The sequence below is a fragment of the Durio zibethinus genome, chromosome 15 (genome assembly GCF_047325235.1).
Source record: "Durio zibethinus cultivar Kanyao isolate XHJ-2024 chromosome 15, ASM4732523v1, whole genome shotgun sequence".
NCBI lineage: Eukaryota > Viridiplantae > Streptophyta > Magnoliopsida > Malvales > Malvaceae > Durio > Durio zibethinus.
Window position 1 is genome coordinate 3,831,906 of NC_143176.1, and position 24,855 is coordinate 3,856,760.

Sequence of the window (24,855 nt, forward strand, 5' to 3'; positions counted from 1 at the left end):
TTCTTTTAATATTAGATTAATTCTTATTATTTTTGTGTAATTATTGAAGATTGTTTTTATTATATAATTATTTGAAGTTATTTGTGATAAAAAAATTAATATCAATTAGTGTATCAAAAAGATTAAGTTATTTAATAATATTCTTAAAATTAAAAACTAAAAATTAAAAAATTTAATGTAGAATTAATTTTTAATGATGTAATAAATAATATTAATATTTCTAAATATAAGTTTATTTTGTTTTTATACAAAATAGTAAGTATGCCACCACGTGAAGAGTTTTCGAGTAAAGGAGTAGAAGGCACGCCAAGTGATGATATAGGTTGGTATTTTGGAATACCTGTACCAAATACAAGAAGAAATGTTTTATGTAAACTTTGTGATAAAGTTGTAAAAGGAGGAAAAATATATTTCAAAGAACACATTGCTCTAACAATAATGCTTATGTTATGTTTTTTTAATTCTTTTGAAAATATTATTGTTAATTTCTTAATAAAAATTATAAAATTACATAAGCATGTGCAACTAATTTTCTCTCTTTTTTTAATTATATTATTAATAGTTATAGTAAAAAAAAGTATGATGAAACTCTTTCAAGAAAGCAAATAAAAAAAAGCTGACAACAAAAGCAGAAAAAATGAATTTTTATCACAATTAAGAGGGGAAGATGATTATGAAAGATTTATTGATAAAGACATCGTTACTAAATAAGCCGTGCGAGATAGTATCCAATCACAACATGAGTGACACAGAAGACAAGAATTTAGATGACAAAGAACTAGTGGCAATAGAGCTATGTCAGATTTTATGCTTTGGGCGTGGAATGCAGTATATACACTTTGATTTTGTAGAAATCAAACCCAATTTTCTTAACAGCAGCTACATTCAAATTTTAGTTTCCTTGCATGAGATACAAGATAAAACAAGATATCCCAATTTTTTTATCTAGAGGAAAGATTGTACATACCATAATTTTATTGACATAATGTAATATAAAAAAATAAAAAAAATAGAAGTGACTTAATTTAAAATTTTAACAAAAACCGAATGAGTTTGATAAAATCAAAAATATATTTTATATTTAATACGTAGATATTAATTGCGACGATAATTTTTATATTTTACAACAAATTGTCTTAATTTTTTGCAAGAAAACTCGAAAATGTTTGGAAGGCCAAAGATGAAACAAAGCAAGAGAAATTATCCTTTCAATTCAAGAAGAGGCATGTGGTCAGATGGTAATGAAGGGACAAGCTCACATGTTAATGAAGGTTTAAAATCAACTTGCTACTAGCATTTTTTCCAAATGCCTTTCCAGACCACAAATTTTCAATGTACACCATAAGCTAAGCATATGTACCGACCCTACTCTCACTATTCATATAACATTGTTTTCGTTCTTCTTCTTCATGTCTGCTGCCATAGACAAGGCTCCCAACATTAATCCTTGTTTATTCAAACACTTTACCTCTCAGCAGTATTAAAATATTAAAAAAAAAAAAAACTGCCTAACCTCTTAGCAGCATTAAAATATTAAAAAAAAAAAAACTGCCTAATCCACTGTATGACTTTTTTATAATCATCATCATTGTTATAAATATCTAAATTAAGCTGCCGGTTTATCTTACTAAAATCCGGCGATAGATCCCAAAAGACAGTAAACTATAAACTCATCTAGGCTATGTTCTGCATACCGTTTTTGCTTTCATCGTCTATGTTATATGATGAATCAAAATTCTTGAATCCCTAGTTTGCTCATGCTTTTGCCTGCAAAAGAGAGCACACGTGATTAGGGGTATTGGAAATCAATCATTCTCAATACAAGATACTCTAATTAAGAAATTAAGACCTTTGTGATTAGGGGGAGAAACCAAGCATATTCTCAAATTATTAGTGATATGGAATCTGTTAAAAGCATTTATTTAAAATAAAAGTTTAGAGTGAGAGGAGGCTTCTCCAGTCGAAGATCAGAACAGATCACAGGCTTCAGAAAGGGTTTACATTGAATTACAGATTGCTCACCAAAAAAGACTACCGAGAGTGGGATTCAAATTTAAGCCTTATAAGCAAAATATTCAAACCTTACCAACTCAACTGATGTACAACTTAACAATGTAGAAGGGATAAACCATGCACGATCTTGTAATATGCCTACGGTTAGGTTAGGCAGACAGTGGTCCAGATTGTTCAACAGGTACATTGAACCACCTATCACCGGGGTTGTCAACTGTCATTTTGGCAGCTAGTACTGGCCAGCCCAAGTGTCAACATCTATGGATTATAATTCTCCACTAACTACAGCTGCCCCTTGACCACTCACAAAATTGGCAAGTCATTCATCTCTCCATGAAAGGAGGAACTCAATTATAACAGATTCAAAAGTTACATCTCCCACCAAAATCTTGTAGGAGTGAAGGTGCTAAAGATGGTCCAACAAACCAATCAACGACACCAAACGCCAAAGATATTCAAGAGTTAGAACAATACCATAGACCTACCGTTAGTATATCCTAGACCACAGCGAACAATGTAGAAGACTACACAATTAGTAAATAATTCAACACTCTTTGTGTGTGCATGTTCCTTTTTCCTTCCCTTACAAATTGTCAGTTTGTCACTTGCTAAAGCGGCTGAAGAGTGTCAAATCTTACATGCAGTGCTTCTTATCATACGCTATAGACCTTATTACTATAAAAGAGTCCTCCAAAAGAAAACATACAAGTCACATTGAACAGTCCAGACAAATGATATTTTGTGACCAATATCAGTCCTACAGGCATAGCAGTGAGAACATAGATTGTTACAAAATTATTAACAAGAATGCACCATTCATAAATTACACGATCACTCACCTGAGAATACAAGAAGGTTCCAAGGATAGCAATGGCAGCTCCAAGAGCATTGATAGGCTGGACAGGTGTGTGGAAGATGATGATGGAGGAAACTATAACAGATATTCGTTTCATGGTGTTGCCAATGCTAAATGTCAAGGGTGAGATCTGATCAAGGGACATGTATGAGACCTGGTTGTAGAGATGATAGAAAATACTTTGGGTAGCCACCCACCTATCAAATACAATAAAATCCACAAAAATTTTGTTAGTGAACAGGAAGAAGTAAAATTATCATATATCATTGCAATTAGATTTATGTCCATAAAGAGAATCTAATGATTCAAAAGTCATGGAAGAAAAGAAAACAATGTGGTTTGCAATTTTCAAGATGAACTTTTAAAAAATTGCGGCACTAAGAAAAACAATAAAATTAAAAAGAGAAAGCTAAATAAAAGGTAAAAAATGAGGAGTACCAAAACCAGCCGGCGAAAAGATGACACTGGTACCATCTAATGTTCATGTTACAGGAGCCTATCTCAATCTTCAGTGGAACTCAAAGTCATTATTAACAGTTCAGTTCAGGCTATATGAAAGTATTGGGGCATATTATATAATTTTCAGAAAAAAATTTAATCATATGGAATGAATATATCTTTCAATTGGATCAGCTCTTGAAAAGAACATTGAATTCAATATTCATATATAAAATCCTTTTCAGATGGCATTCCATTATATATTTCTGGTTCAGATTAAAGACTCATAATTGACATCATGAAGAGAAATTCAGAGATTTGAATACTTTCAATAATTTCTTTCAGTCAAATGGATGATGGGACAAATTCCAATAAGTTTATTCAAAGTATCTACCAGAGTCAAACAAATAAATTCAGACAATAATAAGTGGAAGGAAACAGAACAAGGAATTAAGACTTAATACTGTCATGTTATTACCAGATGAACTCTGGTCCAATTTGAGATAAAGCCTTTTCCCATCCTGCTGCCCACATCTGTGGTCCCTCTACAGCAATTGCAAAAGGCGTGAGAATTACAAGAGACAACATTGATAGACAAGCATAATAGTTCATCCCACTAACAGAATTCCCCTTCATTCCCTTCTTTGAGAATATGTTACGGAAGACAAATGCCAAGTTTGATATCATAGCTCCCATAAAACCTGAAATACACAGCGAACAACCAAATTTAGCACTCCGGTTTCAAAGCAAATTGATTGAAATTACAATCTCAACCACAGTTAGGTTCCTCAAGCAACATAAATATCCACAATACTGAACCCACATTAACAGCTGAGAACAAGACCAAAATAACTACAACACACTTGAAAAATCATATGAAGGGGAAATGAGGGCCATATATTGAACCTTTTTTGGTTTGTTAAGAAACCTGAGGTAAAGAAAAAAGAACTTTATAGAAAAAGAGTGAGCTCAGCTTCAAACTATGAAGTACAGATTAAATCATAAAAGCCACAAATCAACATCCAGATCAGAGATTATTGCTTTTACCTGTCATATTGAAGTTGAGTTCAGTTACAGCAGCAAGAGCACAACCACCAATGATTGGAACAAGGGACAGATAAACTGATGGAGGGAAGGTCTCTCCAAGCAAGAACCTTGAAACCAGCACACTAAAAGCTGGCTCACCACTCTTGATGATGTGGGTGAATGAAACTGCAACCTTAGACATACTCACAGTTGCCGCTACATGTCCAATTGTATGTGCCACAGCAACCTAGGAAAAAAGAAAAGAAAAAACAAAAGAAGAAACCTGAAATTCAGTAAGATTGTAATCCATGGTCTCAGGCTGTGGAGCCAAGACTGAACAATTATTGAATTGACATCTTGATCTTAGTTTTGCAAAAACAATGACATACATCAAATTCTTATTTTATTTTTTTCCATCAATTTGTTTTCTTTAAAATGTAAGATAAGTTCATTTCCTTCATTTTCTCTCCAATCAGACAAACAGTAATTTTCTTAAAACTAAAACATGACCATCTGCACTTCTAACTTTTCCCTCCCATAGTCCAGACAACATTAGAACACATGATCTTGCAAAAAAATTCAGCAGCATCAAAACATTAAAAAAAATGAAAACCATAAACACAACTTTCTATCATTTTCTTTCACTTTCCCTCACTTTCTCACCAACCAAACACAAAAAGAGAAAAAAAAAAAAAACTCACCGGAAACAAAGTCTTCCAAAACTCAAAATCTGTTTTTGGGGCCTCAGCAATTCTTGTAGCCCATGAAATAAGCATCATCAAAGAACCACACGCAAGGGACAAAGTTGAAGTCAACCAAGGGTAAGGGTAAGCATTCAAAACCTTCTTGTTATATATATTGAAAACCACATTCAAAGCCCACCAAGTTGCAAAATAAACTCCAATTTTCAACCTTTTTGCAGCTTCAGATTTCCCTTCCCCAGCTGCCTCTATAAACTTGTCGGCTTCATAAGCCTTGCATTGGATCACTGGTTTTTTCACCTTACCAAAACTCTCAATAGATGTGATATGCAATGGCTTTGACACTGAAAGATTGGTTCTTTTGGGGTTGTTCTGAAGGTTCAAAGATGGTGAAAAGGAAGATCTACAAATTGTCGAAGGTGCTCTTTTGTGAACAACCGATTTTGAGACATCAATGCATGTAGCTAAAGCCGATTGCTTAATGCTAAAATTCATTTTTTTTCAAACTTTTTAATTAAAACTCAGAATGGGTATATTTTGAATCAAGGGTCAAGAAAGATCCGTTTTTATAAAGAAAAATCCAAAACTTTGGGGATTCTAATGAAAACTCAACTTGCGTATTTTTTTAAAACTCGAACGAGGATCAAGACAAGACAAATAAAAATCAAAACTTTGAAAAAAGGCTATCCGTAATTACGAAAATACCGATTTTTCCTTTTGTTTTTTAATTTAAAAAGCTGATTTAATTAATGATCAAATAAAATATAAAAAATATCAAAGAAAAAATAAAAGTGATAAGAGTTTGGATAGTGTCGAAATTAATTTAATATTTTTAGATAATATATAGTATTATAAATTTTTTAAATTAAATTTAAATACGAATTAATTTTTTTAAAATCGATCATAATCAAATTTTATTTGATTTATTAATTTTTAAAATTTAATTTTTTATATATTATTTTAATAAATTTTTTATATATTTAAATAAATTTATATATAAATAATTATTTTTATTTTTTAAAAATTTAAAATATATAAAAATTAATAAAAATATATTTTTTAATTTTTTAATTTTTTTTCATATCTCAATTCAAAATTAAATTATATATTTAATATCTAAATTTGATATCAAACAAATAAAAAAATTGATCCAAAATAAATCATTCACTATATCTTTAAATAAATTATCAATTTTTTCAATTTTCTTTTACCTCCAAGAGAAAATACAAAAGATTTTTTTTTTGCGTTTTTCTATTTTTGGAAAGTTTTGAGCTCTTTGCTCGATGTGACAACAAGGCGGTGAAAAGGATGAAGAGAAAAAACGAGATTGTTTCGTAAGCTCTCAAATCTCAGTCCAAAGCCCATTTTTTTTTAGGTTGAATGTCAAGCCAACTCTTCGGTTTTATTTCATGTGAAGTGTCCACAGCTCTTTTAATATTAAAGTGATTGGATTATATGTACGGTGTATTCATGAAGCATGAAGTATTGATAATTTATATATTTTTATTATATTTTATATAAAAATTATGTATTATAATTTTTGTTAATAAAAAATATATAATATATAATGTTGTTAAAATTTTAAATTATTTTTGTACATATTTTTTTATATTATTATATATTATATTATTGTATTATATTTTAGATTATTTTAGATTGACAGACCACTTCCCCTTATGAAAAAAGGGATATCGAGAAGAAAGTTGGATTTTGTGGGGAGGTTTGGTTTGAGTGTGGTGAAGTGTAGGTTTATTGTTTTGTTGTGATTATATTTTGGCCAAATATAAAATGATATGTTCTCAAGTTGTTGGGGTTGGGAATGGGGTGATGACAAGACATGGCAATTTTAGACTAGGAATATAAGAGAAGCATAGCAGTAATTTTTTTAAATTTCTTTTTTTTAGGGTTTTGGATTTTATTATACACAAATTCATTTACTAAGGTACTGCTCTATATTTGTTGCCAGATGATTCTGCAAAACAAAAGCTGATTAAATGTTTGAAAGAACAGGAAAATGATGATAATTTTGAGTAAATAAAAAAAGAATGATTTCGGGTTTTCCTGTGTGTTGGAAAGGAATTTAACTGTATTTGCATCTTTGGCTAACATTTATGCTTCTAGTACTGTTCATTGACAAAAGCTGAACAGTCAAGTGGATCAAGTAAGAGTTGGCCTGTAAATACATTTGAGAAGATTTGATCAAGGAAACACTACTTGTATATATCAGAATTAAGCTAGAATATTAATAGTAACAGACCCGTGAATCTAAAAGAAAGATTGAGAAATTTGGACAACTATAATTAACTTGGCATTTCTTCAAATTCTTGGTACATCAATTCAACAGTTGTTCAGTGATCTTGAGCTGCTGGCTCTTTGGTGCAATAAACCTAACAGCAAATTCCCTAAAACTTCAGCATGCATGAGAAAAATACTTAATTATTTTGCAGTTCAGATTTCTTCCCTTGGAGTAACAGAAATTTAATTGCTTTGATGTGAGATAAAAAACAAGGGGGCACTTCCCTTGTTTGATTCATGGTTCTTTGTTGAGAGCATTCCAGGCTGATTAATCCAGAAAAACGATTGAGAAGGTCAGACAATCATGACATGGCTTTTCTCAGCAGATCTGCTGCAGCAGCATGATAAAAGGAGGTGAAAATAATTGGTCCAGGGCCTCAACAGGAGACTGCAGGTTCAGCAATTAGTGTTTTGCTACCAAATCAAACTGCTCCATGTAGACAAGACTTGATGCGTTAATCACAAGTTTTTGATGAGAATTCGAAGATGTAATGCTTCTTAAAGTCAGTCTCTTGAGTTAGTTTACACCCTGAGTCCTGACAGTTGGCTTTGGAAACTACCGAATCCCATTGGTTCAGGGATTCATGTCAGTCGCATTTATACTGGGATTGGGCTTATTCAAAAATCTATAAATACACCCCTTTTAAAGCCTCGAAAAAGAAGTGATATCAAAAACAAAGTTGAGAGACGGAGCATTCTTGATTTAGTTCATGGAAGGAGAGAAGAAAAGGAATAGAGGAAAGGTTTCTGATGGAGTAGTCGATCACGACCCAGAAATCAAGGCCATTTATTGCGCAGTTAAAAGGCGGAAGAAGAGTGAGAAAAGTTGTGAAGAAATTGCTTCGTATGTTGAGAAAGCAATGGCTGAGCTTGAGATTGTTGTGGAAGATGATGCACAGCTCAACTGAAAAATGCCAACCTGCCATCAATAAACTCCAGAAGTTGCCTCTTCTTGTCGAGGTTTTACTCAAGAAAAGTCTTCAACTAGAATTCTCGGATCATGGCGTTTTGATCCTCTTGAGGAGTTGGCTACAACCCCTCCCTGATGGAAGCTTACCCAATGCCAACAGCCGGGCTGCCATTTTGAACATCTTTAACTGATTTTCCAGTTGATTTGGAGCAACCAGATCGTGGAGAACTGTTCAAGAAGAGTGGCATTGGAAAGGTTATTATGTTCTTATCAAAATCAGACGAGAAAATCGCTTCTAACAAAAAACTTGCTATGGATTTGGTTGAAAAGTGGGGCCTAATCATATTTAACAAGAGAACAAAGTTTTCTGTCCTGAGGAACATCGAGGTTCATGACGTTCCCTTCATGAAACAGCTTGTGAAAAAACCCGCAAGGCACGCAACCATTGAATATAGGGAGTTTGCTTTGGATTTTAGAGTCACCAAAGAACACACGTCGAGTTCTCAACCTCGATCCTTAACTTAAGCCAACGTGCTAAAATGCCAGAAGCAGCCGCATCTGTTTATCTTGTCCGTCCTCAACCCAACTACAATGCCATAGTCAAAGCTTCTGATAAGCTACAAGTACAAGGGGAGTACCGTCAAAGGATACTGAAGAGGCTGAAGCAATTGAAAACATTAAAAAAGAAGCCGCTAGCTGCAAGCCGCAAAACCAATTCCTCTCATGTCTGTCTGAAGATGACCCATGTTAAACAAGTCAAAATAAGCTCTATTAGACCTTTAGAAATTTGCAGTAGTTTTAATTTGCAATATTTTCGTTTTTGGTTTTAATACCTTAAACCAAGATATTCTGGTTGCTGTTGCCATAAATTTTCATTAGTTGCTGCTGTTGTATTTTTTTCATATATATTCTGCTTTAGATATGCAAATTGAAGGTTGTATTAAAGCATTGGGTTTGTTCTTATTTTTGCATTTACAACTTGCCAAGTTTCTTTTGATTTAGTCATATCAATGACAGTGGATCTCTTGCAAACACAAATTCCAAGAGTCTCCTACCTATTGGCCAGGAGGAACTGCAAATAATAGGCGACAAGATTGATCCTGATCATAGAGTGCAGCTATTAATCTCACAGATGGAAAAGATTTACAGAAATTTGAAGATCCTTTTCTTTGAAATTCTCTCACTCTATGCCTTCACAGTGCATGTCAGTGATTTTGAGCAGCAAATTTTTCATGAATCCATAGTTGAAGCAAAACAGGTGTGATATTTTCAATTTATAAACTGCCTTAAGGTTAAACGCATGGGTTCTGGTGTCACCTAAGATTAAAGACAAGGTTAGCCATTAGTGAGACCAGCATGTTAAATTCATCACCAAACACGTTCAAGCATTGCACAAAAATTTCCTGCCTGAATTTTTTTTTTGGTGTTGCGCTAGCCACAAATGGTTTAAAAATTGAACATCAGAAGTAGTAATATTCAAGCAAAACTAATTGATATTCAAATCAATGCTGAAGTGGAATTAACTAGTCATTGATAACATATGGTTGTGAAAATCTGGCAACCATCATTATCACATATCAAAAAATAGTTATACAACTAAGACTTTACATTTCTCTGAGACTTTTGATAATTTCAACAATGTCTTAGAGATCTTTGACCTTCATCTTGATGGCTTGTGACTTCTTCTTCGTCTGATCTGTACTGTGAAAATCTCCAGAACTTGAGCATTCTTCAGAAAATACTCAACCATTTCCAGCTCATTTTCTATACCTTCGAATGACAAAATTTTAAGTGTCTTGAGTTAAGACCACAGAAAGGAAGGAAATCTCTTGGATAGTAATGTAACTGTGCTTCTGTTGCTTGCATACTGGAGATTGACCTGAACGAGAAAAAAATATATGAACATTTGCCACTTTACATTAATATATGCCATTAATACAAATTATATAAAATTATATTTCATTTCATGAATCCTACCTCTAAAGCAAGAGCTTCTAGACAAGGAAAAGATGCGAGTAAATGTGGTAGCACTCTTTCCCACCCAACAAAGAAGTAGCCATTGAGACTAAAATAAGTCAACTTAGGCAACCCATGGATTATGCTACTACATTCTAGGAAAACCTACAGGAAAAGACAATCATAGTCACTTTTTAGTGCACTTTTTAGACTAGAAAAATCAATGAATTTGGGGTTGAACAAAACTAACCTTTGTAAAATTGCCAGATAAATGAAGTGACTGAACATTACTAATGCCTTTAAAGAGATTAGTTGCAGCCGTATTATAAGAGACAAAAGATTGATAAGAATAAAAGATTCTCCCAAAATCGATACATGCTTCGACAAGAGAGTTGAGATTTTTGAGGGAGAAGCGTTTTGATAGGTAACAGCATTTGAATCAAATAAGGCTAGGGGCATCAATCACAATCTCATAATCTTCATGAAATCCCCCTGTATAGGCTATGGTCAGTCTCTTCAGTGTAGGGTTAGAAACATGAAATTTGCATTGTTTTTTCAAGTTGCATCTATCTACAACCAACTCCTCAAGCACTGAGCAGCTAGAAAACAGTCTTTGACTTGAATGATCATCCGGTATTCAAATACTGGAAAGATGAAGAATCTTGAAACTAGGAAAACCGATCTTAACGGGCATTTTCAGGACAAAATTACACTTGCTGTATATATCCAATCTTAATACCACCAATGTCTTGCAAGTAAATACCCGAATAGGCAGCATGTTAATCTCTTTACAGTTAAGGCATAAATCAAGCTCCCTAACAGTGTTCTGTAATGTATATCTTATCGACCCATCAACCCTATAAGATCAACAAATTCTCCACACTTCAGACGAAATTTATCCACAACTCCAGTATGATAAAACAGAACTCGATCCACAAAATTCATGAAACTAAAACTACCTGATTTTCGCCTTTTAAAACAATCTTCAAAGTTAAGATCAGATATAAAAGTAATAATATTACTCCACCTTTGTTGAAAGAATACATGTACGAATTGCTTCTTTCAACGGAAGGAACGAGATTACGTGACAAAGAAGTTCGTCAGGTAAACCACTGATCCTGTCTACTTCTTCGCTAGCTCTAGCTCGCTTTGCCATCAGTAAAAAATATGTATTCAAAGCCAACAGCTACTTGATCTTGATAAAATACTGAACTTTTAGTTTCAGTAATTAAAATTAAAATTTTAATAGTCTCAATTATGAAATAAAAAAATCAGTTTTCAAAAGCTTGGTAAAACCTGTTTTCGTTATTTTAGATCAGAGTTAGCGGCTAGATATGATTTTCTATAGTCAAGAGAAACCATGTTTTATTTTACTGTATACCAATAATCCTGGTTGATTTTTTCATGGTCAAGTTAATTTTTTTATTGATATTATTATCAAAATAACAAAAGTATTATGGTAAATAAGATAAAAGCTATTATTTTCACATTAGGTTTTATTAAAGGAAGAGGTTGATTAATAGCAAGTTCAATTTTATCCAATCTAGTGAATATAAGGGAGGTACAACTCGTGTAGAGCCGATCATTGGACTCTCCCAGCAATTTTTTATATTAAAATTTGTTTTTTTGCAAAAATCTAAATTATTAGGGAATAAATATATTAAAATATGACAAGAGAATTATATATAAAAGTTAGGGGTAATATATATTAAGATCGGATCATTTTTTATTTAATTTTTTTAAATAATATATAATATTATGTATTTTCAAAATTCGATCTAAATTCGATTTTATTTTTACTTAAAAATGATTCAATCTGAATCGAGTTTTATTATTAATTTATTAATTTTTGAAATTTTTATTTTGATATTATTTTAATAAAATTTTAAATAGATATAAATGGATCTAAAATAAAATAATTATTTTTATTTTATAAAATTTTAAAATATATAAAATCTAATAAAAATTAATAATTCATTTAGATATTTTTTATTCTTTCACTTTTTTTCGTAATTCTATCTAAACCTAATAAAAATATTTAATATGCAAACTTAAAATCAAACCAAATAAAAAAATTGATCCCAACCAAGCACTTTGATTTCGAATTAATATTTAATATTTTTGTTTTTTCTCACTCCTACCGAAAACCAACTATTCGAATGCGAGAATACATGTCTATATATACCGTACAAAGAAATCTCATACCTTTGATGTGAAATTCAAGTCCTATACCTTGCAATTAAAATCATAATAAGCCATCACGTTGGTGCACCCATAAATTGACTTTCTATCTATGATATCAATTAATATGAACCTCAGAAAAGCCACAACCTAAAAGCTAGCTATTGTTAGGACACGTGAGGTTCAACCTTATTAATTTTGACCAGTTAAAAGGCTTAAATTTTTTTTTTTTTTTGGACTTAAGAGAATCTTTCTTAAATAAAGTCTTAAATAATAAAAAGGAAATGTGTAATAGAGAAACAGAGAGTGACATCGAAATCAAGGAAAAAAATTCAATAAAAATAGAGAGAAAATGAAGAAAAGAGAATTGGTTTAATGGAAGTGGATTTGTGATCTAATTAAATTAAAATTTAGTCCGTAGATTTATAATTCAAAATTTTATATTTTAAATAATGAAAATTGAGTTTAATGCTCTCTAAGAATAAATCAAGAGTATATTTATTGAGTCATTTATTTAGTAAAATTTTTTCACTTGTCTATTTAATTATTGATTAGCTTTAGTTTTAACTAGAGGTAAACTTTATATATTTATTATTTGATAATAGAGATTTTTTTGGTGGTTCGTGATTTTTTTCCTCTACATTAGAGGGTTTTTCAGATAAATTTTGATGTGTTTTATTTTTTATATTTTTTTGTCATAAATTATTGTATATTGCTATAGATTTATTACGATATATTACTTCTATGTGTTTATTATTTTAGGTTTAATAAATAGTATCAAAGCGAAGGTTATTTTGAGATATTGATATAGAAGCAACCCAAGACAAAAGTAAATTTTATTTGAGATCATAGAAAGTGATATAAGTTCTATTATAAAATTGATAATATCAAATTATTCAATTTAGAAGCCTATGATAGAAAAACATTTATACTGTAAATATTTATATTAGTTGGTATTGGGTGATTCAATAAAACCAGTAGATATGAAAGATGAAAGCTAAAAAAAATTAGGCAGAAAGACACAAGCCACAATTAGAAAATTGATTGATATCAACATCTTTCATCATATAGCGCAAAAGACAAATGCTCATACTGTTTGAAAAAAATTGGCAGCATTGTATAAAAGAAAAATATGTATGAATAAAGTTATGCTTGTTAAAAAGCTTACAACTTTACAGTACAGTGATGGATGATCGATTCTAGAGCACTTGAGTGATTTTCAAGACATATTTAATCGGATGACTACTATGGAGCTTAAGATAGATGATAAAAGGAATGTATTATTTCTTTTGGGTTCATTACCAGACAGTTGGAATACTCTAGTTGTGATTGTTCTTAATTCAGCTCTTGATTATAAAGTGACATTGGATTTGGTAAAGGACAGTATGCTTAATGAAGAAACAAGGTGAAAAGATTTAAACCCTAGGAATCAAGCTCTTATCATAGAAAATAAGGGTAGAATATCGACAGAAGTCAGAACCCAAAAGGTCATAGTAAGTCTAAACATATATCCAAGTCCAGAGATAAAGTGAAGTATTTTCATTGTGGTAAAGCAAGTCATATAAAGTGATACTGTAAAATTTTGAAGCAAAAGCAAAAAGATGAGAAAAACAAAAGTTCAGGTAATGGCAATGTTACAACAATGAATTCGGATAGTGATTTGTTACTTTGATTTGTACACATGGTGATTGTAATAATGTTGGTGATCCCGACATTGAGTGGATAATTGACACAGAAACGACATATCATTATGTTCCTAAAAGAGAGTTGTTTATAACTTACAAAGCAGAAAACTTTAGTTGCACTAAGATGATAAACAAGAGTATGTTACAAATTATTAAGATTGGTGATATTGTTGTACAAACTAGTATGGGCTGCATGTTGACTTTAAGAGATGTTAGACACATTTCAGATATGAGAATGAACTTGCTTGCTATTAATATCCTTGATAAAGAGGGTGTCATAATGTATAGATCCGTGGACTTACTGCTAGACATATATTATAGGAGTCACCATCAATTTTTTTTGTTTAGGTGTGATTGGCCACTTGATTGAATCTATCCTATTTAAAGATGAGTCCCAAGATTGACTTAGGTATCTTTAAATAGTAAATTTGATTTATGAAATCAAATGTTAGGTTCGAGAGTACAATTATGTATGAAAAATGTTATAGCACCCCTATAATGCTTATCCAAAGGATGGTACTAGTTTGACTTCCAATTATCCAAGCCTTGAACATGTTTTATGCATTATCAAAATGTTTAATATTAAAAATTAATCCTCAAATTGTCTAATAGTTTAGTAGTAATTTAAGATAATTTTTTTACCTTAAGAGTATTCATGAAAACTAATATATCATTCTGAAGAGGCTCTATCATTGGATTTATTAAAGTTTTTTATTCTGAAAAATTAGTAAAATCTCCAAATAGTTTGGTAGGACTTAAAAATAACCCTCAAATAGTAATTATTTTTATTTTTTTATTATTTTTTGAACAATTGATTTATGAAATTTTTTAATAGTTTGATGAATTTCATAAACTTTAAATTCATGAAAATTCTTCAATAGTTTAGAATAATTCATGAATTTATTTTGTAAGAATTTTTATCTGAAATTTTTTTTTATATAAAAAGGATCTTTTTATAAATATTTTTTGAAAACTTAAAAAATTTATTATTATTTTAATTAATTTGAAAACTTTATTTGTAAAGATTTTTTTATTTGAAGAGTTTTTTTTTATAAAATCATTTAAAAAAAAAACTTATTTATTTTCAGAAATAAAATAGCAAAAATAAAACGAAAAAAAATAAATCAAAAAATAAAATAAGATAAAATAAAATCAAAAAATAAAAATAAATGAAAAAAAGAAAATTTGCAATCAGATCGGGTGAGAATGTGGGTAGGCGCACAGGTCACCGAGTCAACACGTGAATCTTAGGTTGTCCTAAAACGACATCATTCTGGGTCAACATAAAAGGCACTTTCTAGGATTTTTTCTCAGACGCCTTTTGCTCCTTCTCTTTTTGCCCCAATTTTATTTGCTTTCTCTTTAGAATCTCCCAAGAAATTTGTCGAAAACTTCAATCGAAAACTAAAAATTCTATCGATTTTTTGGAAAGTCATCAAAAAATTCAATTGAAAACTGAAAAACCCATTGGTTTTTAGAAATATGGCTGAAATATGGTCAAAAAATTTAATCGGTCATCGAAAACTTCATCGAAAAACTCATGCTTATCCCAAAAAACCCAGAGAACCCAGAAAAACCTAGATTTCTTTAATTTTTTTTTCAGATTTCTCCCAAATTTGCCCCGATTGCTCCCAAAATTATCCAGAATCGTAATTCCAACAAATAAAACCTAAAACTTCATATTGAACCTAAAATCCCAAAATCAAACTTCCAAAATATTCTTGTTGCCCAAAAATTTTTCAGACCTTTCTCTCTACAAATTTTTTTCGTCCATCTTTTGCAGAGCTAATTCAATTTATAGGTAGACTTATAACTAGTTTTAGGAAATGGATAAGATTAATTTTAGGTTTGAATCTTGAGATTGCATTCTGTCTAGCATGATTTTTGGTCTAAAATTTTAGCAATTGTATTGATATGATTTGCATTAAAAACTTTGACCATATGGGATTCTAATTCTATCTTTCACATGCGGATTGGAGCAAAAAAAAAAGAAAAAAAAATAATAGTAGTAGTAGTATACCATATTATTATATTATAATATATATTATAATAATAACAAAAATACTAATCAACAAAAGAAATTGACCCAATTGGGCCTGGACACAAATGAATGTCTACAGTTGTTCCTTTTTACATACATCTGTTAGACAAGGATGTTGTAAGACCTAGACACCCCCTTTATTTAAGTCAAATCAAGAATGATCTGTGAATCTAAAAAATGATTTGGATTGAGCCAAGATCGGGTGACTGAGACAAAACCACAGGTCAAAAAATGAAGCGACTAGGATCGAGTCAGGGTCAAAGATAAATGATCGAGACAAAATCACAAATCATAAAAAATGATCTAGACTGAATCAAGATCAGGTGATTGAGATGAAATCACAAGTTAAAATGAAGTGACCAAGATCCAGTCGATGTCGAAAATGATCATGACAAAACCACGGATCATAAGAAATTATCTAGGCTGAATCAATATCAAGTGATTGAGATGAAACCACATGTCAAAATAAATCAACTAAAATTGAGTCGAGATAAAAAATGACTAGGACGAAATCACGAATTATAAGAAATGATTTAGACTGAGCCAAGATCAAGTGACTAGGATGAAACCATAAGTCAAAATAAAGTGACCAAAAGTGAGTCAAGGTAAAAAATGATTGGGACAAAATCACGAGTCAAAATAAAGTGACCAAGATTGAGTCAAGATCGAAAATGATCGAGATGAAACCACGGATCATAAGAAATGATCTAGGCTGAGCCAAGATTAGGTGACCAGGGTAAAACCACGAGTTAAAAAATGAAGCGATTAGGTCGAGTCGAGGTCAAAAATAAATGATCGAGACGAAATCACAAATTATAAGAATTAATCTGGACTAAGCCTAGATCGGGTAAGTGAATAATGTTAGTGCATGCCTATCTAGGATGCAGATGGAACATTAATGTGGTACTAAAGCTTCTACATTCTTATTTTTGCAAACCTTTGGCAAAGAAACAATCCTTCATTAGCCTGAATATTTATCTTTATCCCAAAGAAAACTATGGAAGCCACTTTTCTCTTATTTGAAAGAATTCATCTTTGGTCATTGTCTCTTTTAATCCTTTAAAGTAACACAACTTCTTATGACTTTGTTTAATTATTAATCATTATCTCAATTTCAAAGCGTGAGATGCAAGTTATGCATTTTTTCTATTTATGGCAAAGAATAAAGAGAAGGGACAAATATATTGGCAATGTATAAAATTAAGAGAGAATAATAAGATGGCATTTATTTATTTAGATAAGCAATAAATTATAAATGATGGTATGAAGACAAAAAGAGAGTGTACAAGGATGGCTATTCAGGGTAGCAATGTCCCAAGATAAATGATCATATAATCATGACAACAAACTTTGAGTTTCTTTAAAAACTTAACTAAAATATGATGCTTCGACACCTCAGAGCTTTTTAAAATTCACTATCTCTAATGATGCCATATTCTATTCATCTGAATTCAAGCCACTCTTTTAAACATGAACTTTTCCTTTAAGGCCCAAGCCGTCCTTTCAGGTTTTCAACTTGAACTCTTTTATTTTTTGGTTATAGCCACCATTTCGAGTTTTTAACTTGAACTTTCTTTTTCTTTGTGTTTTTTTTTTTTTTTTGGTTTAATTTGCCCTTTCGAGTTTTCAACTTGAACTTTTTTTTTTTTTTGGATCAAGCAAAATACTTCTTCACAGCATCAAAATTAACATGATTAGGAAGTTCATCTCCATCCATTTTTAACAAGATTAAGACTCCTCTAAAAAAAACTCTTTTTACCATATATGGTCATTTCCAATTCGAAGTCCATTTTTTCCTATCATTATGTTGACTTGGAAAAATTCTTTTCAATATCAATTCTCTTTCTCAGAATTGATGAGGTCTGACCTTTTTGTCATAAGCTTTCATCATTTTATTTTGTATAATTAGCCATGATAGAGTGCCACTAATCTTGTTTCTTTAATGAAGTTTAATTGTTCTTAGTGTTTTTGGACCAATTCAGCTTCTGCTAATCCCACTTCCCTTAGAACTCTTAGGGATGGGATCTTTACTTCTATTGGCAATACAATTTTCATCCCATGAACTAAGAAAAAAAGAGTTGCCCTTGTAGAAGTACGCACGGAGGTTCGATATGCATGTAGGGCAAAAGGTAATTTTTCGTGCCAATTCTTATATGTTTCAATCATCTTCTCTAGAATCCTTTTGATGTTTTTATTTATAACTTCCAATGCCCTATTCTTTTTTGGGTGATATGTAATTGAATTGTAATGTTTGATTTGGAACTGAATATATATTTCTTACATCATCTTGCTATTCAAATTCTTTGCATTTGTTTGAGATGATTCTTTTTGAAAGCACATATCTGTAGATTATCTCTCTTTTGATGAATTTGCAAACCACTGATCTAATCACAGTTGTGAAAAAGATAGCTTTGACCCATTTAGTAAAGTAATCAATCATAAAAAAATGAATTTATCTTATTTGAGGCCTTTAGGGGTGATAAAACCAATGACATCCATTCCCCACATAAAAAATGGCCAAGATGGTGCTATAACATGTAAAACATTAGGTGGAGCATGAATTTTTTTAGCATAAATCTGGTATTTGTGACATTTTTGGGCATTATCAATGCAATCTTTTTCCATTATCAACCAGTAATATCCAGCTTGCATAACCTGTCTTGCCATCATATACCCATTTATATATGCTTCACATACACCATTATGAACTTCTTCAATAATTTTTTTGGCCTCAGAGGCACTTACACAACATAATAATACTTAGTATTTGCCTATTTTGTACATAATTTTTCCATCTAAAAAAAATCCCATAGTCAATCTTCTTAAGACTCTCTTATCACCTTTTGTTGCTTGATATGGGTATTACTAACTTTTTAGATATCACATAATGTCATGATACTAGGGGTTGCCATCTTATTTCTTTTTCAGATTGGCATAATATACTAACATGTCCTTGATATCTAGTTTGATAGGCTGAATTGCAGTAGTATCATCAATATGTACCATTGTAACTAAGATAGCCAAGGCATCTGCAATCTAATTTTTTTTACGAGACAAGTGTTCAAATGAAATTATCTTGAATTGTTTGCATAGCTCTAAGATGTATTTGTGATAAGAGATGAGTTTTGAATCCCTTGTCTCTCATTCACCTTTTAGTTGATAAATTACTGGAGTTGAATCTTTGAACACCTTAACACTTTAATTTTCTTGTCTAAAATAGCATGTAGTCTCATAACACAAGTCTCATATTTAGCTACATTATTAGCGCAATACAGGATAATAATGCTTTATTAAAGATATTAAATTGCTCTAATCCCATGCCCTATGACATTGACAGCCCCATCGAAGTACATTCTCCATATCTCATTCTCATCATTATCTTCTTCTAAACATGAAATGACCATTAATTCTTTATCTAAAAAGTTTAACTTCATAAGTTTGAAATTATCAGTAGCTTTATCTGTAAAAAAATTCAGCAATAATGCTTTCTTTGATTGCTTTTTGGCTCACATACACTATGTCATCTTTTGAAAGTAGCACTTACCATTTTGTAATTCTTCTTGATAATGATGGCTTTTCAAAGATAAATTTGATGGGATCTAGCTTAGCTAAGAGCCAGGTTGTATGGTAAAACATATACTGTCTGAGTCTTTTAGTTGTCTTAGCCAAAGCATAATACATTTTCTCTAATACTGAATACTTAGACTGGTACTCTGTGAATTTCTTGCTCAGGTAATAAATAGCTCTCTCTTTCTTACCAAATTCATCTTATTACCCTAGCACACATCTTATTGATTTCTTATGTATCACTATGTATAAAATCAGTGGTTTTCTCAAAATAGATGGTGCTAATATTGGAGGATTTGATAAATACTATTTAATCTTATCAAAAGCTTCTTGACATTTTCATTCCATTCACTGGGATTATTTTTTCAAAGGAGTTTGAAAATGAAGTCACATTTAAAAGTGGGTTGAGAAATAAACCAGGAAATATAGTTTCATTTGCCTAAGAAACCTCAAACCTCTTTTTGTGTGCTTGAAAGAGATAAATTCTGAATGGCCCAAATTTTTTTTGGGTCAATTTCTATTCCTCTTTCACTGACTATAAACCCAAAAGCTTTCCTGACCTGACTCTGAATGTACATTTGACTAGATTCAGTTTGAGTTAAACTTCTTCAATGTCTCAAAAAACTTTATGAGATTGACTACATGATCTTTTCTTTTTTAGGATTTGATAATCATGTCATCTATATATACTTTAATCTCTTTATGTATCATATTATAAAAGAGTGTTACCATAGCCATTTGATAGGTTACCCTGACGTTCTTTAACCTAAAAAGCATGACCTTGTAGTAAAAAGTTCCCCACATAGTGATAAATGTGATATTTCCATATCATCTTGAGCCATTTTTATTTGATTATAATTGAAAAATCCATGCATAAAAGAGAACACAAAATGTCAAGTCGTATTGTCCACTAGTGTATCTATATGAGGTAAACAAAAATTATCTTTCAGACTAGCTCTATTCAGATTTTGATAGTCTACATACATTCGTACATTTTTATCTTTTTTGGGGATAAGTACTATATTAGCTACCCATTCAGGATATTTGATCACTTTCAAAAAGCTTGCATTAAATTATTTTTCCCTATTTGATTTTCAACATCTTTAGCTTCATTCTTTTCAACTTTTGTTGCACCAACTTGCATTCTGACTTCAAAGGTAACCTATGCTCTACTATTTTAATGCTGAGCTCAGACATATCTTGGTAGGACTAGGCAAACACATCAACAAATTTTGAAAGTAAATCTTCTAACCATTACCGATCACCCGCTAAGAGTGAAGTACCAATATTGACTTTTTTCTTGTTTTCAACATCACTCAAATTGATCAATTCAACAAATTTTTGATAAGGCTCAATGGATTTATCTTTATGCTCAATTAGCCTTATTAAATCTAGAGATAAAAGTGTATTTTTCAGAGTCCTCTTCAATATTAAGTTCATCGATATTAATTGAATTTTTAAAATTAAACCTCAGACCATTGTCATGATTACCTTTACGTTCATTTAGGAACTTGAAAGTTAATGGAATAGGAAATATTGGCAAGAAACTTTGATGGGATAATGAATGGAATGGAAGAAATGAACAAAATGCATGTTCTTACTTTTATTAAAATAATGAAAAATAAAAAGTCCAAACATAAAAGTTCATCCCAATGCTTTTGGGCATAAGCAATTAGGAGATGTGATTACATTGAAGAAAAATAAAAAATAATAGGCATCTAGATGACCCTCCAATTTTTCAATTCATATCCAGGTGGGTAGGGGTAAACTAAACCTTTCTCGTTTTAACTTTCATTATCCACCATATGAATGGATAGCTTGACAAAGGCTTCCTTCCATTTTGGTTCTTCTTTTGTATCTTCTTCAGCTTCCGGTTGCATGTATCCTCTAGGAATGAAAGTTTCATTTAAATGAGAAAAGATCATCGGTCTGTTCTTTACCTTTATGTTATTGTTCTATATTTCCTTTGTCTCATAACCTAATCATGGTCTACAACTTTAATCCTCAATCTTAGAAAGCTTTTTTATCTCTTGAAGGCTTTTGCCCATGTTAACCCAATACTCTAACCTTTGTTAATCATCTGATTGATCACAATCTAATTGAATTTGAGTCTTTTAGCTACTACATTAATGGTTTAAAAGATCAATAAAAATATTTTAATAATTTTTTTACTGCTTCTATATATGAAAGATTTATAGGTTGGATCACCAATAGATCTTTTTCTCTAGCCACAATCACCAATTGTCATTTTACATTGAATTTAATCTTTTGATGCAGTGAAAAGGGGATGGCGCCCATCTTATGGATCCATGGCTTTCCCAATAAGTAACTATATGATGGAGAGATATCCATGACCTAAAATTTTATGTTAAAGACACATGGCCCAATTTGTATGAGTAACTTAACATCCCTCAAGACTTTTCATCTAGTCCAATCAAATGCTCGAACCACCATATGATTATCTTGGATATAGGACATATCAAAGGGCAGCTTGACCAAAATAGACATAAGCATGACATTAATAGCTGATCCGTTATCAATAAGGACCTTAGCTACTGTATAGTCTTTACATTTAACAGTGATGTGCAATGTCTTGGTGCTCTTTCTACCTTTAAGTGAAATCTTATCATTACTAAAAAAGATATGATATGGCACCACTAGGTTCCCCGTCAAGTGATTCACATACTTCATGATATGTTATGGGCTACATAAGCCCGATTTAATACCTTTAGCAAGGTATTGTGATGTGGTTTCAAGTTCAGGAGAAGTGATAATAAAAAAATTCTAGTTGACATCTTATTCAGTTGCTCTACCATAGAATATTCGCTATGCTTTACTAACTTCAAAAACTCATAAGCTTTTTTTTCAAGCATAGACTTCGAGGCGTCTTTCTCTAAAATCTTTGGTTCAGTCTATTTTTTTTTCTATTTTCTCTAAAATTTCTAGAGTATAACGTTATGCACTTCTAGTTATGCCTCATACACCCATTATATTGGTAGTTTTAGCTTTCAGCATATCTTTTTACTACCATTGAGTCATTACTTCACACTCATATCTCCAAGACATCATTTTTTCATCTTTATAGGAAAATGGGCGTGGGACTTTAAAAGCTATTAGTTTGGGAACAAACTTATTCCTAACTGATTGGGATTCTCCTTATAATGTATGGTGATAGGTTTTGGCACCCACTTGTCTGTCATTACCACTCTAATGTCTTCTGAGGCTCTTAACTCTTTATATAACTATCTTTGGTAAGAGTCCATTAGCTTGTGCACTTTATCATGAAATTGCTTGCAAATGTCAATTGAGTGTTCTAGAGCTCCGTTGTGATGCTTACATTTTTTATTTGGGATACATCTTCCTACATAGGTGCATGAAGCTATTAGTTGTATCATCTTAACTTTATATAAAGTTTTTATACAGTTGGTTAAATGACATTTTAAGCTCCTTTACCCTTTTTTCACATGTTTTCTACCATTCTCTAAAGCATTGACTGCATGACTGGGTAAGGGATTTTCATTGATATTGGGTACTGAATTCTCACTAGTATCAAAGCTTATTAGCACCTAATTAATTAGACTTTGCATCATATGCTTGAAGGGCATGTAATTCTAGGTAAAGTCTCTCATTACTCCAAAATGGTAGTCACAATTGGCATTGGAATCATACCATTTAAGATAAAGAGGTTCAAGCTGTTTAGTAGGGACATAAGTAATTAGGTGGTTCTTGTAAAGTTCTTGGTATAGTTTGATGTAACTTATGAGGATAGGGTCGAACGTAAGTCTTTCCTTAGTTCATGGTTCTCAAACATTACTTATTGTGCCAGATAGGTGAGCTGATGATCATGGTTAAGATGGATAAAAAGGTAGTGTAGTCGATTGATAAGTAGACGCATGACTTGTTATGTGATGGTATATGGGATAGTTTGGTTGAGAGTAGCTTTTGAATTACTACCCTTCAAGATTCCTAACTTGAACCTCATTTTTTTTCTTTTTAGTTACTTTTTTAGAAGGCTTTCCTCCTTCAAGCTACCATTTTTAACGGTATTTTTTATGATTTCTCCTGAAATCACCATATCAACAAAGTTCTTAGTCGTATTTCTTATCATTTTTTATAGTATAGCTACTTTAAAATGCTCACAAATAACATTATAGTTCTTTTTATCAAGAAACATTGTACCTGAGTAGCTATATCTCATCACCTCTAGGCATATTGTTTGAAGGATTTAAATGCTTTTTTTCCATCCTTTGTAAGGAAAGACGATCAGGGGTCATGTTAATGATATGACGATACTGATTAATGAAAGACTAGGTTAGATCTTTTCACATTTTTATGTGGGTCCTATTTAACTAAACATATCACCTTACTGCAGACCTAGTTAAGTTATCTTAAAAGATGTGTATGAGTAACTTCTCATTGCTAGCATGTATTACCATCTTACGATAATACATTATGATATGCATGATGGGGCACTTGGTACCATCATACTTTTTAAACTTTGATACTTTGAACTTGGGCGACATCACCACGTCAGGTACCAAGCAAAGCCCTACTGTATCCATGGGTTCGTAGAAATCAATTCTTTTTATAGCTTGTAATTTTTTTTTAGCCTATTCATGACCTGATCAATTTTAAATTTTTTAAAGGTGCAATTGCTTGCAGTTTCTCTTTCTCCTTTGCCTCATCCATAGTGGGGAGTTGAATGGGCTCTATCATTTTTTTTGACAAAAATAAGATTGTTATAACTTTGGACGTTCTCATGATCAAGTGCATAAGTCATTATCGAGTAGTTGTACTTTAAAAAAGTTATCTGTTAAAATTGGAAGATTAGAACAGTTTGAGTCTGTTAGGACCGAAACCTGAAAGATATATTGATTCAGTAGCTTCGGGTGAGGTATATTTCTCCACTGCTTTTCCTCTGTTTGCTTTTTTTAGGGCTTTTAGAATTTTGCTCAACTTTCTTTCAAGTACCTTTTAAGCTTTTTCTATCATCTCAAGGTAATTTGCATTATCTTGCTCTATCTTTTTAGCTTTAGCCCGGGTATTGTATGAATGTATAGCTATTCTTGCACCTTGGTACCACAATTAAATATCAATGATGATGCTATGATAATGAATGAATGAATGTGATACAATGCAATGCATGGAAAGAAAAAAAATAAAATAAAATATTTACCCCTTAAAAA

At 31.4% G+C, this 24,855-nt stretch overlaps 2 protein-coding genes and 1 pseudogene across 5 annotated transcripts; 1 reads left to right on the forward strand and 2 right to left on the reverse strand.

Moving 5' to 3' along the window:
- Window positions 1-257: 257 nt before the first annotated feature.
- Window positions 258-5,678, reverse strand: LOC111301624 (glucose-6-phosphate/phosphate translocator 1, chloroplastic-like). Of its 4 annotated transcripts, none has more exons than XR_016328068.1 (6): window positions 5,035-5,678; window positions 4,355-4,580; window positions 3,786-4,008; window positions 2,853-3,066; window positions 1,695-1,767; window positions 258-340 (listed from the first exon to the last, which is right to left on the reverse strand). XR_016328068.1 is itself a non-coding variant. In XM_022897432.2 (5 exons), exons 1-5 carry the CDS (start codon window positions 5,527-5,529, stop codon window positions 1,756-1,758), a joined length of 1,170 nt encoding a protein of 389 aa, XP_022753167.2. In that variant the 5' UTR covers window positions 5,530-5,677; the 3' UTR covers window positions 1,240-1,755. The 4 variants fall into 4 exon arrangements, 1 of the variants encoding a protein (XP_022753167.2); XR_016328066.1 differs by lacking the exon at window positions 258-340 and adding an exon at window positions 1,240-1,508 and having other exon boundaries at window positions 1,553-1,767; window positions 5,035-5,677; XR_016328067.1 differs by lacking the exon at window positions 258-340 and adding an exon at window positions 1,240-1,504 and having other exon boundaries at window positions 1,550-1,767; window positions 5,035-5,677.
- A 2,361-nt stretch (window positions 5,679-8,039) lies between these two features.
- LOC149514539 (protein IWS1 homolog 1 pseudogene) lies at window positions 8,040-8,764 on the forward strand (annotated as a pseudogene).
- Window positions 8,765-9,882: 1,118 nt separating this feature from the next.
- Window positions 9,883-11,351, reverse strand: LOC111301623 (putative F-box/LRR-repeat protein At5g15620). The gene is made up of 6 exons (XM_089744195.1): window positions 11,218-11,351; window positions 10,907-11,052; window positions 10,662-10,786; window positions 10,217-10,360; window positions 10,048-10,118; window positions 9,883-9,940 (listed from the first exon to the last, which is right to left on the reverse strand). Exons 1-6 carry the CDS (start codon window positions 11,349-11,351, stop codon window positions 9,883-9,885), a joined length of 678 nt encoding a protein of 225 aa, XP_089600321.1.
- Between the last annotated feature and the right edge of the window lie 13,504 nt (window positions 11,352-24,855).